Genomic DNA, 16,308 nt, shown 5'->3' on the forward strand with positions numbered 1-16,308 from the left:
ATAAATCAGGCCTATGGAAAGGCAAGCAGCTTATCACAAGAAACCAGCCCTGCAGCAGGCTTTCTGGTGCAGTCAGAGAGTGCCTGACCCGTCAAGACACTACTGGCAAAGCGCATCTGATAATATTGTAGCTTAATCAGAAGGGCAAAACTCTTGCACCTTTAATCCAGTTAACAACTCAAACATGACTATTAGTCTTCAAGATGGAAGCATTACAGATCTTGATTTGGCAAGGGAATTCTGAACTTGGAGCTCCTTGTCCCCATGCGTGCTACATGGAGGTACATTCCCCTGAAAACTACCATTTTAACTAATATGGCTGATGGATTATCTCTTCCCCCAGTCATTTGCCTATTGTTTTAGAAAGCCCCATCTTCCCTTGCTGTCTGGAACGCCCCAACTTCTTTGTATGTCCTCCAAGTCTACAACATGAGGTGATCGGAATTGTTCAGTCACCTGGATCTGACAAGATCAAAGATTTTTATAGAAACACTGTAAGGCTTGCTGTTTCATTTTCAAGCCTTTTCCCATTACTTCCCAATGCTGAATTTGCCTTGTTCACACTAAGCACACATCTTCATTGGAACTTCCACTTTGACTATAAGATCTCTCGGCTGGGTAAGTCGCAGCCAATTTAGATCCTATGTATCATCACTGAAACTCAGAGGGGCCGATGAAAAAGAGATGAAAAACAGAAAACAGGATTTCAATTTCCTACCAATGGCTCTGGAGACAGAAAGACTCCCGTTGACTCGCCAAGCCCCAAACCAGACCACGCAGCCTCCGAGGGCCTCAATGCGTTTCTTCTCATCCTAAACCAGAAGGTAACATGCAAGCTGGTCAAAGTCTTTACTGCTGCTTTGGATGCTCCTAAAGATTTCTGGTGCATCCTTCATTGTCTTACACACATACACACACGCACACGCTCCAGTTTAATTGCTGTAGTGGTTTTCTTCCATTTCTCTCTGAAACCAGAGAAAGAAGGTTGGCCCTAAATCAGTGACTGGCTACAGCAGCTAATATGCAACTGGAGATTGAGGGTGTAACTGGCAGGGCCCAAAGCACAAGTACAGTACAGAGGCAACTGCCAAACCTGAAGCATCATCCGTCAGTTGCTTCAAAAGGCTTTCCTTGACACGCTAGACTGAACCATGTTACTACTGTTTGGTTTTTATCTATGTTTACAATACCGTTCTACTGTTTCTCCCTGGTTTCATGATACTGTTTTATTGTAAAGTGATTTAGAAATGCTTTCAAATAAATTGTGTAGTGATCACTACATCTATTCCCTTGCACTCAGCAATCCCAAACGAGTCTCACCTCGCGATCTGGTTTATGAGGCTTCATCAGTTCCACAGCTTGACCCCTTCTCACAAGCATCACTTGGGAGTCTCCCAGCCATGCCACGTATAACATGTTCCCTCGGATGAAGGTCACAACACCTGTGGTCCCACACCGCAAGCTCTAGTGAAAAAACACAGCCTTAGTCTTACTACAGACTGCAGGAAGCCACATGACTGTTTCAGGCATTTTCAAACACACATCTCTACTGCTAGACTGGAATGATGGAGTAAAAAGCATCTGTTTCTATCTGTAGGCAATTTACTGCTGTCACATCTATTCCTGAAGCCTGTGTGAGTAACAAGGACAGGTTTTACCAAGCTGCCCTAAGGCACTGATGTGCAATTCCAAGTTGTGCCCCTCAATGTGCTGGACAAGACCATATTTTCTATTTCCTGGCATAAAATACTCTTGAAATCTTGGAGTGATCTATCAATGGGCAGGTCCCAAATCAATGACTGACTCCTAAAACACCACATTAATTTCTCCTGATTCTCCCCCAGGAAGAATCAGAAATGAGAGGCTTAATGACACACTGTTCCTGAAATGATCTTAAACAACTTCTGCTGGAGGCAAAAATCAAGCTCTTGTCATTTGCTCAGAGTCGGATAGATTGAATCGGTGAGTCCCACGACCACTCTTATGCTAGCAAAAGAGTTGTTGGCTCTTCCTTGTTAACGCAGAGCACATTTCATAAGCAGTTTTAATGAAAACACTGCAGAAAATGTGGAATAGCCCTAATACAGCAGAAGTAATTCTCAGAGGATTCTTGCGCCCAGCTTGAATCATCCTCCCCATGAAATACACAGCATAGTTTGGAAGATTAACCCACTTTCTCTCTTGCTGAATTTGTCAGGGTAAGTTCCTTATTGATCTGGAAGGAGTCAAGCTGGAAAATTTGTTGTTTTAAATTTTTAAATTGTGTTTTAAATTGTTTTTTAAAAGATGTATTTTAAATTGTATTTTTTAGTTACTGTAAACCGTCCAGACAGCTTCGGCTATGGGGCGGTATACAAGTATAACAAATAAATAATAATAAAAATAAAGAAAATAAAAGCACAGACATTCGCTTGTTCAGTTTGATAATCTGGTTCAAGGCCTGCCTCTACTTAGCCCTTCACTGTACCACAAGGTACAGAGGTACCCACCAGGGAACAATAGTTTGGTCCTGGCCAGTAACTGGCTGCAGAAGCATTTCCTGCTACAGATCTAATGGCGCCAACAGCTGCCCCGGGAGGAAAGCTTTGTCCAAATGGAAAAGCTTTTTAACCCACACATCCCCCACACTCCTCCAGGGGAGGCCATTTAGGTTGTCTCAAATCATTGCTGAGCAGATTTTTCAAAATTGACTCCTCCCCCACCCCCAAATTAATGTCACTCATTTACCTCTCTGGCCGCCTTCTGCACGAAGCGCTCATCTGTCACTCGGAACGCTTTGCACAGGGCCTCTGCAGGGTCCCGCTGGAACGCCTCTTGGTGTACCAGGTTCACGTGGAGGTGGGTGGAAGCATAGATGGCGGCATCCACTCCTCCATGGCCATCAAATACTGCAAAATAGGCCTGCTCCTCTTGATCCTGCCAAGAGAAAAACATTGAAACAGTGAGAGAACCTGAACAAAGGCAATCAGGAGTTTCATAGGCATTTTAGCCTGGGGTGGGGCAAAAGCCACATTTACTTATTTATTTTTATTTATTATCATTATTTTTACCCCGCCCTTTTTCCAAAACTGGAACTCACGGCGGCTTCCAGATAAAGCACACATATAATTAAAAACATACAAATATCTAGATTAAAATCAAATTAAACAATTTACATAATTAATTACATAATTACATAGTTAAAATAATTCAAACTCAGTTTAAAATAATACAATTAGACAACAGCAATGCAGCACCCTTCAAGCCCTGTCCTTAACTGTTCAGTTCCAAAGGCTTGTTGAAATAAAAAAGTCTTTGCTTGCTGACGGAAGGACTGCAAGGAGGGGGCCATTCTTGCTTCCCCAGGAAGGGAGTTCCAAAGCTTCGGGGCAGCCACCGAAAAGTCCCTATCTTGCGTCCCCACTAGTCGTGCTTGTGAGGACATAGGTATTGAGAGAAGGGCCTCTCCTGAGGATCTCAGGGCCCGGGCAGGCTCATACAGGGAGATACAGTCTGACAGATAGCCTGGACCTAAGTCATATAGGGCTTTATAGGTCATCACCAGCACTTTGAATTGTGTCTGTAAACAGAGTGGCAACCAGTGGAGTTTTTGTAACAGGGGAGTCGTATGGTCCCTGTAACCAGCCCCAGTTAACATTCTGGCTGCAGCACGTTGCACCAACTGAAGTTTCCGAATAGTCTTCAGAGGCAGCCCCACGTAGAGCGCGTTACAGTAATCTAAATGGAATGTGACTAAGGCATGTGTCACCGTGGCCAGATCAGACGGCTCAAGGAACGGGCACAGTTGGCACACTAATCTCACTTGATAAAGAATGAGCTGACTGACCATTCTTCACGGAGTTGGCGCCAGCAGGATTGGAGTCGACAACAGCTGCAACAGGGTTGTTGGTTTGAAGTTTCTCCACTTAGTATTTCACTGTCATCAGCTACATCCTCCTCACTAAGCTTATCCGCAGGTTCAGCAAGTACTCCCCCCCTCTTTTTCTCTGAACATGGCAGGGCCTGCTGGCTCTTGTCCCACCAGAGGTTCAATCACTGTGTCCTAGATACCTGCCGTCAGTTCTCCCTTCCTCAAAAAACTCTTTACCTCAAGATTGAAGAGCGTGTTGAAGTCTGGAATGCAGACATGTTTGTCTTCCATCTTGCGGCGCATGTTCTTAATGGCATGAATTGATGTTTCGTAGTAACAGTGAGGCTTCGACTGGAGGGGAAAGTCTTTTACCCAGCTGTTGCAAACCCCATGGAGTGTGCTGAACACTGTGCGCGCCAACTTCGTTGTCTCCACCTCTGCAAGAGACCAAAAAGGGGGGGGATGAATCTCTACTGAAATATGAAGCAATGTTGTGCTACCAGGCACTTCTAATGAATGGGCGAGAAGCCTGTGGCTCTCCAGATACTGCTGGGCTCTCAACTCCCAGCAAACCAAGCCAATGGTTTGGGCAGATGCAAGTTGGAGTCCAGCAGCATCTAGAAGACACCAGATTCCCCACCACTATTCTGACAGGCTCTCTTTTCTTAAATGTTATCGACATTTTCAAACGTGTGCACACCATGTTAGGTGCTTTTAGCAAATAAGACTACACATCCCAGTCCCATGACACAGATCACAAGAGAGAACTCTTCACACAACTAGAGGGAGGTCCCAGGTAGTACTTGCGTAGTCTAACTTCAGTTGTGCTTTCAGAGTTTTAAAAGGAGCTTTAAGAAGGCATACGTTATTCACCAGAAGTAGCCAGAAAAGACTGAGTGCCTTTGTCGCTTGATTGAAGTAGCACCAAATCCAGAAGGGGGGAGAGAGTGGCTAATGCAGCTTTGTAAAGAAATCCAGAAAAGGTACCAGGCGGGGGGGGGGGAGTACATGTTTCCGTGCAGGCTGCAGGGGGAGGCAAAATCCACCCCTCTGCCAGCACGCTCATTCACCTGCATATAATTCCTGATTACCTATGGACCAGATGAACTCTTAAATACACGGCTGGCATAATGAACAACTTGGTGTGACTGGCCAGACCATTAGCTGGCAAACCACATGCGTGTGCACAAACACTTTTTGATTAAAGTCTACTTCTAACCCCTCAGTAGAAGTGCGAATATGAGTAGGCCAGCACTAATCAATTATCACAAGGCAGAGAGTGCCCCAACATTTATTTCCCGAACCTCATTTTAGCTAGCTGCTACATAATTTTGAACTTCTAGGGTTAGCAAGCAGACTTTCTGGTCACCCTGGTCCCTCAGCTGCAGAGCACTGACCAGAACCAGCTGCCTGGTGTTCTCCCAATCCTGAAGCAAACTGTGAAGCAGACACACTTGTTCTTGGCCGCTCTCCACCATGACACATTTGCAATGTAGGTCTCCACTGAGGAACCAGCCGTTCGTTTCCATTCTCCTTACTTTCTAACACCAACCCAAAATGGCTTCCCAGCAGCACGTGGCGGACATTCTGACAACAAAAGTCATCAAGGCAAACCATACAATGATGATTTGCCAACTCCTCTAGACTAGGCATCTGCCAAGTCCCACAATGAACGGCCATGTTTCCATATATGCAGCCTCTCCAAGTCAGAACTTTAGCTGCAGAGCTGCCCTCCCCCCACCCCTTACCATGCAGAAAGGCACGGTCTTTCCTGAAGCTTTGCACGTTTCAGAAAATTCCTCCAAAGGAAAAAAAGATGGAAGATGCCCATTTGCTGTGCTGAAACTTTAAACACAGCTCCCCTGTGGATAGCGCACACAGTGGTAGCATCATCAATAATTACTGCTTCAGATATTTTTTTTCTAAAAGAGTCCTCAACAGGCTATCCACCCCCGTGCAGCTGAAAATTACTCATCAATCGTTAATGTTGCAGCGCTGAGCTAGGGCTGAGTCAGCTGTCACCCCGTCTATGTCATGCACCATTTCATCGTCCCCCTGCTGCCTGGGCACCATCAGGGCTGGAAGTGCTGCTTAATTGCATCCGTTACAGGAGGAGACCCTAACAATGGCAACTGGTAAGCTGACAATTGCTGCAAAAGGGGGGCCGTGAAGGAACATTTGGGTCCCATTTCTAAAGGTGAATTTGCCTATTGTCTTTTATGTACCAAAATCCAAAGCTGCCAGGCGGTGCTAGATGCAAAGTCATGAGTTCAATGTGCTGGTTGAAGATCATCCCATTCCTTGAGGTTGCGTGACCTCACGTGTAATACTATTGATATAAAACATAAAATATGCCATTGCTCATTTGGATCAGACTTGTGCCGCTTTCAGGTCCGTTGTAAAAGCCATCAAAGAGGGAGAGGAAGGTTAAGGCTTTCAGACAAAGTATGACTGTCATTAGGACAGGCTTTGAGAAGTCCTCACGAGAACCTCCCATTCTTCTTCGCCCTTTTTTATATAAGCAGCTGGCTTAAGTCGTTTCTAGGATCACAACACATTTAAATGTGCAAATATTTCTGGGTCCCTGTTCTGAAAATACAAAGAGGGACCCAAGCCCTGAATCTTAGCCAAGGGCCTCTGCCGCTTCTCGTGCTTGACATACGGTTCCACCACTTGCCACCGGGGCTGACCCATGTTCTCGTTCCACTAAGTGCTGCATCAGCATGCGTGGCTCTGCACACTGCAGATTTAAAGACATTCTGAATAGGGTAGCTGCAAATAATTTCCAGCTCCCTCAAATATTCCGTGTAGAATGATTAGTTTGAAAAATGTCAACATTTCCTTGGAGACCGTCAAATATTTATGCAAGTTTTAACAGATCTCAATTTGGAATTAATGAGGGTGCTCAGTCAGAACAATGACAAATCTGCTTCATTCACCTGCGCAAGCTCAGAACAGACAGCAACACCTACAAACCAGGAGGGCGGAAGCCTCTGTTATAAATACCACAAGAACTTAAGTTTTTATATTTTCAGCAAAAACAAGGGAGGGAAGACTGGCAATATATTTTCCAGGCTGAACAACAAACACTTGTCAGCTTGTTCTCCGAGACACTCCCTTTCATTGTAACAAGTGTTCTGGGGAGCCCACTGGAGGAGCTTAGTCAGCAGAACCCTGCATGGATTACGTGGCCTTCAGCTGGAGGGTGGAAAGTCTGGCTGCATCATAGATACATACAAGTATGATGATAACGTTTCTTTTGCTTTTTAATGTATGACCTTTAAAAAAAAAAGACATTGTGTTGCTAAAGTCACACAAAAAAACCCCTGAAAGCCTCTGGTAAATTATGTAACTCCAATTTTCTGGAGGAGGTGAGAGCAGAATAACGTGTAACGAAGGAAGAGGCACAAAATGGTCACGTGGATTGTCCAAATATAAGAAACACGGCAAGGGTTCTACTTGCAACATTTGTCCCTGTTCTCTGCTGTGGGGCAAGTTGAGCAACAAGCTCCACGGTGTCAAAGCAAAAAGGTTTGGGGAGAAAAGGCGGGTGTTTGTCCCCCTGATCCCTGGAACAGACAGTAAGCAACAGATGGATTGGCACTTCAGTCATATTCTGGGATGGGATCCAGGAGGGATTTAAGCAGCCCACGCACACTCTGAGGCAGCCGTCCTCTGTCTCACCAGGGTGCAAAAGCTACTCTCCCAGAGTATCGGAGGGAATATTGTGCTGTTCCTGGGATGGGTAAGAGTGAGATGGCATGTTGACACCGCAACCACCCCCACCACACACAATGTATGTAGGCACTTACGGATGATCCCATCTGGGCTATCTGCGTGCTTGGGCAAGTAGTGTGCCGAGAGGTCGCTCTGGAGGACTTCATCAGCTGTCGCACGGGCTAAAGCAGCCGCCAAAAGGGAAGGGCAATTACTGGAAGAGAAAAAAATAATCAGGAAAATCATTTTTTCTGCTAATAACGTAATTGGCAAGCAACAGGACACAGGCCTAACTAAAGCACTAACTACAACAAAGAAGAGGAATTTGCACCCAAAACTTTGAAAATAAAATGTACCAGTTCTTTTTCTCTTTTCTAAAAAGAAAAAACAAATAAATAGGATGTTAAAGGCAAGTCCTTTTAATAGAATCATAGAATAGCAGAGTTGGAAGGGGTCTATAAGGCCATCAAGTCCAACCCCCTGCTCAATGCAGGAATTCAAATTAAAGCATCCCCGACAGGTGGGTGTCCAGCTACCTCTTGAAGGCCTCCAGTGTCGGAGAGCCCACCACCTCCCAAGGCCATTGGTTCCTTTGTCATACTGCTCTGACAGGACGTTTTTCCTGATGTTCAGCCAAATTCTAGCTTCCTGTAACTTGAGCCCATTATTCCGTCTTCTGCACTCTGGGAGGATTTATTTATTTATTTATTGCACTTGTATACCGCCCCATAGCCGAAGCTCCCTGGGCAGTTTACAGCAATCAAAAACATTAAAGAAGAAGAGATCCCAGCCCTCCTCTGTGGGACAACCTTTCATGTACTTGAAGAGTGCTATCCTATCCCCCAGTCTTCTCCAGGCTAAACATGCCCATGTCTTTCAGTCTCTCCTCATAGTTCCCAGTTCCTGATCATCCTTGTTGCCCTCCTCCAGTTTGTCTGCATCCTTCTGAAAGTGCAGTGAACAGAATTGGACGCAGTACTCAAGATGAGGCCTAACCAGTACTGAATAGAGGGGAACAAATACTTCACACGATTTAGAAACAATACTTCTGTTAATGCAGCCTAAAATAGCATTTGCCTTTTTTGCAGCCACATCGCACTGTTGGCTCATATTCCGCTTGTGATCAACAACAATCCCAAGATCCTTCTCACGTGTATTATGGCTCAGGTAAGTATCCTGCATTTCCTGGGTGTAGAACTTTGCACTTATCCCTGTTAAATTTCATCCTGTTGTTTTCAGGCCAATGCTCCAGCCTATCAAGATCCCTTTGGATTTTGTTTCTGTCTTCCAGGGTATTAGCTATCCCACTCAATTCTGAGACATCTGCATATTCTGGGTCATCTGACAATTCTGTTATCTGCAAATCTGATCTGAATCTAAGCATTCCCTGCACCTCCACGTTCAAGTCGTTAATAAAAATGTTGAAGAGCGCTGGGTCCAGAACTGAGCCCTGCAGTACCCTGCTTGTGACTGCCCCCCATTTGAATTTTTTTCTTTTGAAAGGCTGCATTGTGCAGCTTGATTTCTTGTTCACCCTTCCCAACAATCACCACATAATAACCAGTTGTAGAGCTGGATCACAAGCACACTTTTTTTTTGTTACTGGCACAGGGCAAGAGGCTCAGCTGTGAACCAGGAAGGCCCCCAAACCACAATTCTTTCAGCAGTCCCATCTGTAAGTCTTGGGATACTGACTAATTTAAATACTGACTTAATAGGGTTGTAAAGATTAAGGCTATAATTAACACATGGAAAAACTTGAACATTCAAGAAGTACTACAGATTTTAAGCATGAAGTGAACTGAAGCATTAAGAACATAAGAGAAGCCTGCTGGATCAGCCCAGTGGCCCATCTAGATCAGGATCCTGTTCTCTCAGTGGTCAACCAGATGTTCCATTTGGAAGCCCAAACACAAGTCTTGCGTGCAACAACAACTCTCCCCATTTGTGATTCCCAGCAACATGTAGTTAGGGGTATACTGCCTCTGACAGTGGAGGTAGAACATAGCCCTCCTGAAATGTTATCTCAGGGTATGCACATATATTTTTTGTGGTCTCACCCCTGGAGTAATCTCCCCCACAGCTTCAAATCTGCTGAGGGGTAGGCTTCTACCCTTTTTCTTTTAATCCCCACCATGGCTACAACTGCAACTCTGCAACCTTATTTAGCATGGGGTTCAAGTTCTTTATGTTTTTGCAGCCTGTACACGAGTTTTCCCCAGTAGCAACAGCATGGAAGTTAAAGCAGATGCTGTGATAACATGGTAAAATTCTCTGTCCAAATGTCTAGAGCTCAGCACTCCATCCCCACCCTGACAGTTTCAAGCCGCCCTGCAGACTCTTGAAGAGGAACAATCCTACATTTGCCCCCATTAGGAACATATGCAGAGTTAGCCATTTGTCCATTGAGCTCAGTACTGCCTGCTTTGACTGGCAGCAGCTCTCCAGGGTTTCAGAAAGACATCTTTCCCCACCCTATCAACCTGGAACCTTTTGCATACAATGTGTGTGCTCTTATCACGGAGCTACAGCCTTTCTTAGTCTCTTTATAAAGCCACTTTACTCAGTGCTGCCCAGATGATCTTATGCCAACAGGCACCCTTTTGAAACTGTAAATCTGGAGTGCCATTACATAAGAGATGTATAACTTAAATGCACACGCTAAACCTCCTGGCTATTTTCAATTTTTAGCATTTCGTGTTTATGTAAGTTACTTAAACATAGGGTTAAAAATAAAATACCAACAATATCCACCAAATAATATCCTGTCAAGACTAAAGTTCTAGCCCTTTAACTTTAATGCCGTCAACATGAGCCCTTTTCTCAGGATCAGCAGTTGTGCTGACTACCCACGCAGCTACTTCAAAGCTCTGTAAAACGCACTCTAATGAAGCACGACTAGCATGGGATATCAAGAGTCTTTGGGCTGATTTTTCCTGGCACAAGGCAAATCCTTGGATACCATTTAGCACACAGCAAGACGCTGGCACTCCATATCAATCGGCAAAACATGAATGCGCTTTGACACGCTCTTCCCATCTAATTTCCAGTGCACTCAAAATTCAATCACACAGATTCATAAAATGAACCACTTTATTTAGCCGGCGTTAATTTGGGGAGTGTATGCATACTTATAATGAACTCCTATGTTCCTGAACAGTATCATAGTTGCTTGCTATTTGGGCACATTGCATTAAAAAAATATGATCAGCTCATGAGGATCAGCCTTTGGCAAGAGTTAAGACAAGAAGTCCACAAAACAGCTGAACATTAAAAAACAGAGGTAAGATTGTGTATTTTCAGTGCCACAAAATAAATATACGTATTCTAAAATGCACAAATTTGATACTAAGGCAAGTCAAATTGTGAAATCTGAATGTATACATTATTTACTTATTTATTATTAAATTTATATTCCGCCCTTCCAGTAGGAGCCCAAAGTGGCAAACAAAAACACGAGAAGTAACAAAGATGGATCCAGTAGCACCCCCAAACTACGGACCTGATCTTTCAGAGGGAGTACAACCCCATTCAAAGCAGGCAACTGACCAATTATCTGAACTCGGGAGTCACCAACTCACAGCGTCTCTGTCTTGCTAGGATACAGACTCAGTTTATTGGCCCTCATCAAGCCCACCACCAAGTGCAGGCAGCGGTCCAGGGCTTGCACGGCCAGTCCCGATTCAGATGTTATGGAGAAACAGAGCTGGGTATTGTCAGCATACTGCTGACACCTCACCCCAAATCTCCTGATGACTGCTCCCAATGGCTTCATATAGATGTTAAACAGCATGGGGGACAAGATGTGACCCTGCGGCACCCCACAGCAGAACTGCCAGGGGGCCGAAAGACAATCACACAATACTATTCTCTGAAAACGACCCTGGAGATAGGATCAGATCCACTGTAAAACAGTGCCTCCAATACCCAGCTCACCAAATCAACCCAGAGGAATACCATGGTCAATGGTATAAAAAGCTGCTGATAGATCAAGTAAGAGTAACAGGGTCACACTGTCCCTGTCCTTCTCCCTATAAAGGTCATCCATCAGGGCGACCAAGGCTGATTCAGTCCCATAACCAGGCCTGAACCCAGACTGGAATGGGTCAAGATAATCAAAATAAAGTTGCAGCAGATGTTGCACTCTACACCTCACTGGGGACTACAGTAGATGTGGATGGGGTATCAAGCTTGCTATGGAGGCAGCAACTTTACCCTCAAAGTGCCTTGCAAACAATTCACAGCGGGTCTCTGAAGAGTCTAAAACTCCATTTCCTGGCGTTGATGTCAACAGACCTCTGACTATTATACAATCAATATGTGTGTACAATGTGTGATAAGCTTCTCTGAGGAAGGCATTCCGTATAGAGGCCACCTTCAGCAAGAAAGCTCCTCTGCTCATCAGGGCAATATGGAGGAAGGCCCCTGATGAAGGTTATGTTCAGGCAGTCTTGTGTGGTAGGAAAGCAGTCTATTCAGGTGATCCTAAGTGCAACAGTTATATTGCTAACACGGGTCTCAATCCACCACAAGCGGTTGCTTATTGCAGGTGTGGGGAATGCAGACCCTGCAACCCTTGGAACTCTCTTTAGGCTACACCCCCTCACTGGCCCTGCTCTGTGGCCTCCTCAAATGCTTTTGCCTGGCTGGGATGTGGCCTTGAAGTACCAGAATACCTCTTGTTTGCCTTGATGGAGAAATGTGTGTGTGGCGTGTGGACATGCACAAAGAACTCTGGTTTTTGTGTGGCTGAAATGCAGCCTACTGTACTCAGTAAGCTCAGAGTCACATCCGCTGCTCCATCTCCTTCTGTCCCTTGCCCATGCTGAAAAAGGTCCCCACCCCTGGCTTAGCAAATGAGCGGGATGCAGATGTTTCCATGCCCCTCTCTGAAGGAGAAATCACTCTTTCTTTTACGCCACTCTGGATGCCAATTGTTGTAGAAATGTTTTAAATAAATATTGGCTAGCATTCTGGTGACAGACTCTCCGTGGCACAGAGTGGTAAGCGGCGGTAATGCAGCCAAAGCTCTGCTCACGGCCGGAGTTCGATTCCAACGGAAGGAGGAAGTCGAATCTCCGGTAAAAGGGGTCAAGGTCCACTCAGCCTTCCATCCATCCGTGGTCGGTAAAATGAGTACCCGGCATACGCTGGGGGGTAAAGAAAGGCCGGGGAAGGAACTGGCAATCCCACCCCATATATACGGTCTGCCTAGTAAACATTGCAAGACGTCACCCTAAGAGTCGGAAACGACTCGCACTATAAGTGCGGGGACACCTTTACCTTTTTAGCATTCTGGTGAGCATTAAGGAGGAAATTAACCCAAACTACTACAAATAGTGGAAACGCCTCTGCAAATAGAAGTGCAGGATTACAGCCTCTGTCCCCGGCAGTGCACAAGTATTATGGCAGGGGTCACCACCACAGTGACCTCCAGTTGCTGCCAGGTTACAACTCCCATCATCCCTGAGTCACTCTGGCTAAGGCTGATGGGAGTTGGGAGTCCAACAACATCTGGAGGCACCACAATGATATCAAAGGATGTTGGGAAGTTCAATATAATAAAAAAGCTAATGTAAACACATGGTGTATCCCTCAGGAAGCTTTCCTGCCCACTAGCTCCTCCAAATCTTGTCCTCCAACACTATAAGGTCGCTTGCTCTGTTAATGACCCATTCCCTCGTGTCTGAAATCCCCTCCACCTGCCTGTCTTATTTCAAACCGGTCCACAAAACCCACATTTTTTTTTATCATGGCCTTGCTTAAACTCTCACCCAGTTATCCTCAACTGCAATGAACTCTAAACACACCACACACTCTCATTCACCCCTTTTTGTTCTTGCCTCTCTCTTCGGGCAAACCTTCAATTGTAAGCACCTTTGGACAGAGACATGCTTTTGACTTACCATTTATCTTGGGAATACTAAAAACCCTACTCATACAGCTAGTTGACCTGAAAGGTCTTTTGAGAAAAGAATGAGGAGTGGTTGGCCTCCTAAAATGACTTCCTAGAACCTTCTGTTGCCACAGGAGCCATTTTCACCTCACTTGCCTGTAGATTGCACCATTCCCCAGTTGCATTAATCCCCAGTGAGCCAGGCACGCCCTTGATGCCTCAAGTTGCTAATTGCCAATTCAGAATATGGACCACTGTCATGTGGGGTCAAAATGAATGATGTTGACTGAGAAGACATGCTCATGGAGAGCAATCGCAGTTCAGGGCACAAAGGAAAGCTAAATCTAGGACCAGGATCAAGCAAGGAATACCTTCAGGTACTTTCAGGCCTTTTGTACAAAGTCAGACTGTTGTTCATCTAGCCCTGGATTGTCTCCTCTGACTGCCAGTGGCCCTCCAGGGACTCGGCGAGAGATTCTTCTCATCTGATGCACAGACTGAACCCGGGGACTTTCTTCATGCAAAGCATATGCTCCTTCCTCTATCACAAACATGAAATGAAAACCCACCCATGATGTTTTTCAAAAATGTAATTTTCCCATTATTACCCCCCAAAATAGCCATAGAGATGCAAGCGGCAGGGGAGAAAGCCTTTCTGACCAGGTTTTGCCAGTAGCTACACCTGTGTGGATCTGTCCATCCACACCTGTGAAGCTTGCAATCTTGTGTAGCTAGCCAAAATATCTAGCCATTCCCCTCACAACACCGGCCTTCTTATTAGATAAATTAGATGGTTTTGAAAAGTATATCCTTCTGACTCTTTGGCCATGTAGACGTTTGGCAAAATACCCACAGCTGCACTCCTGGGAGTAATGCCACTGAACTGGAAAGGACGGCCGCTTCCATCAATTAGAGAGAAACAGTCTGAAGCAGGCTCACATCACCTTATACATTTGTTTTGCGTTAATGGCTTCATGTATCAAAGAGCGCCAGTCAGGGAGTGAGGAAAAGATCTCTAGAAACACTTCCTTCATGCAGTTTTATCTCTGTTCTAAATTCAATACATAATTTACCAAATCATGGCACGCTTAACCCTGCACCAAAAAACTTCATTTGGCCATTTTGATGGGAGAGAAGCTCCCCTTCCTGCATCAGGATATTCTCTTCTAGTAATACCGACAGACGGCCACAGAATTAATTGCCTTTGACATCTGTACATTGTAAATCTTCTTAGAGAGGCTTTCCAAGATTGCAGTGCCAGCAGTGAAGTGATCAGCTGGGGCAACCCCTCTGGAATCTCTTTCCAGAGGCTTTTGTTAAGGAACCTTAACTGGATTGCTATGTGCTGCCAACCTGGGCTAGACAATGGAGTAGATTCCAAATTATTACTCTGCTATATGACCATATAATCCTGTACCTCCAGTACACCAGTTTATCACTTGTTAAACTGAAACTAGGATCAGAAAACATATCTTCATTGTTTCAGTCTGTGTGATGCTCCTCAACAAATGCAAAAACAGACACATGCATAATCTCCACACGTGATGTGCCTGCATTCTTCCCTACACTCAAAAGGCAAAAATGTCAGCTGTAAAATCAGTCCTCAGTGATATGCGGCTCCCAAACTTAAATGTTTAACATCCTGAGCAGCGTTACCTGGATGGAAAACTTTAATCAATTGGTTAAAAAACATCCTTAATTGGACAATATTCCTAAAAAATAATTACAATTAAATCAATTAGCTTAATTTTGAAGTCCCTGCTAAAAAGCTGTTTCAGGAACATTCATCGCATTGCTACATAGTTTCCCACAGTGTTGTTTTTCCGCACTATTAAAACCTCTTTTTAAATTAAATTTAGTTCTACATTTACAGTCAGTCGAAAGTCTATTATAGGCCACAAAAGGGTGAAAATCACCAGAACAAGCTGTTAACCTAAAGAAAATGTTTTCTAAGAATTCCTCCGTTAGCCTCATATATAGAGATTTTTAAGTATATACATGTAATGAATTACATTCTCCATCTGATTCAAATTACAAACAAAAATCTGTCAGGACACAGGAACCTCTTTGTACCTGCCACACAACATGGCAGCTGGCATGCTCGGTAAACACAGCTCAAGGAAAGCACTAATCCTTCAAGATATCTATTCATGGGTCCTTTTTAAAACAACAGTATTATTGAGAGAATTGTTGCAACAGCCTCATATCTTCTCCAGTTTGGCCTTCATATAATTTGTCCCTTAGTTCTTTGTTGCCTAGGTGATCCCACAATTGATAATTTTAATAGGGGTGTTTTTTCTTGTAAACCACTTTGAGTTTTTATAAATGTTGTTAAATGCCATTCATCTGATACCACGTTAATATGCTCATGAAATTCCAAAGCCACATGTATCCTCCCTACCTCTGCTCAGAGGACAGGCCCTGGGTCTGAGTGAGAGCTATTTATGACAGCAACAGGTTAAAACAAATATCTATTTGATATTGAGTTGATTCATTACACATAAACACAAGTCTCCCAATGGAAAAAAATTAACTAATAATCTGCAACAATTTTATAAGGTTTGACAGCTTAACTACCAAACTGTCTATAGTCGTTCATGCTTTGATGGAGCAGATTTGGGCTTTCCCATATCTAGTTTTGCAGCTACCAGTAAAAGTAATATTTGCTCTTGTAACCTTTCATGTTCTTTACCTACTTCAATGCTTCCAATTGAAATTATGTACCTAAACTTCCCTGCACCACCTCAACTATTTTCCAAAAGCTACTAGGTCTTCCACAGGATCATAATATATATATAGAAATCTCCAGTACCATGATGACAAAACCAATCACTTCTCAGAACTC

At 44.3% G+C, this 16,308-nt stretch overlaps 1 protein-coding gene across 1 annotated transcript in view; it reads right to left on the reverse strand.

Annotated features, from left to right (window-relative positions):
• The window catches only part of PPM1E (protein phosphatase, Mg2+/Mn2+ dependent 1E), a 105,353-nt gene that overhangs the window by 6,067 nt on the left and 82,978 nt on the right, over positions 1 to 16,308 (reverse strand). The window contains exons 2-6 of the mRNA XM_061605101.1: positions 7,663 to 7,781; positions 4,088 to 4,287; positions 2,728 to 2,916; positions 1,321 to 1,464; positions 719 to 812 (exon numbers count right to left, since the gene is read on the reverse strand). Coding sequence (XP_061461085.1) covers positions 719 to 812; positions 1,321 to 1,464; positions 2,728 to 2,916; positions 4,088 to 4,287; positions 7,663 to 7,781 — 746 coding nt within the window. The remainder of the gene's footprint in view (positions 1 to 718; positions 813 to 1,320; positions 1,465 to 2,727; positions 2,917 to 4,087; positions 4,288 to 7,662; positions 7,782 to 16,308) is intronic.

This window comes from Rhineura floridana, chromosome 21, assembly GCF_030035675.1.
Source record: "Rhineura floridana isolate rRhiFlo1 chromosome 21, rRhiFlo1.hap2, whole genome shotgun sequence".
NCBI classification, from domain to species: domain Eukaryota; kingdom Metazoa; phylum Chordata; class Lepidosauria; order Squamata; family Rhineuridae; genus Rhineura; species Rhineura floridana.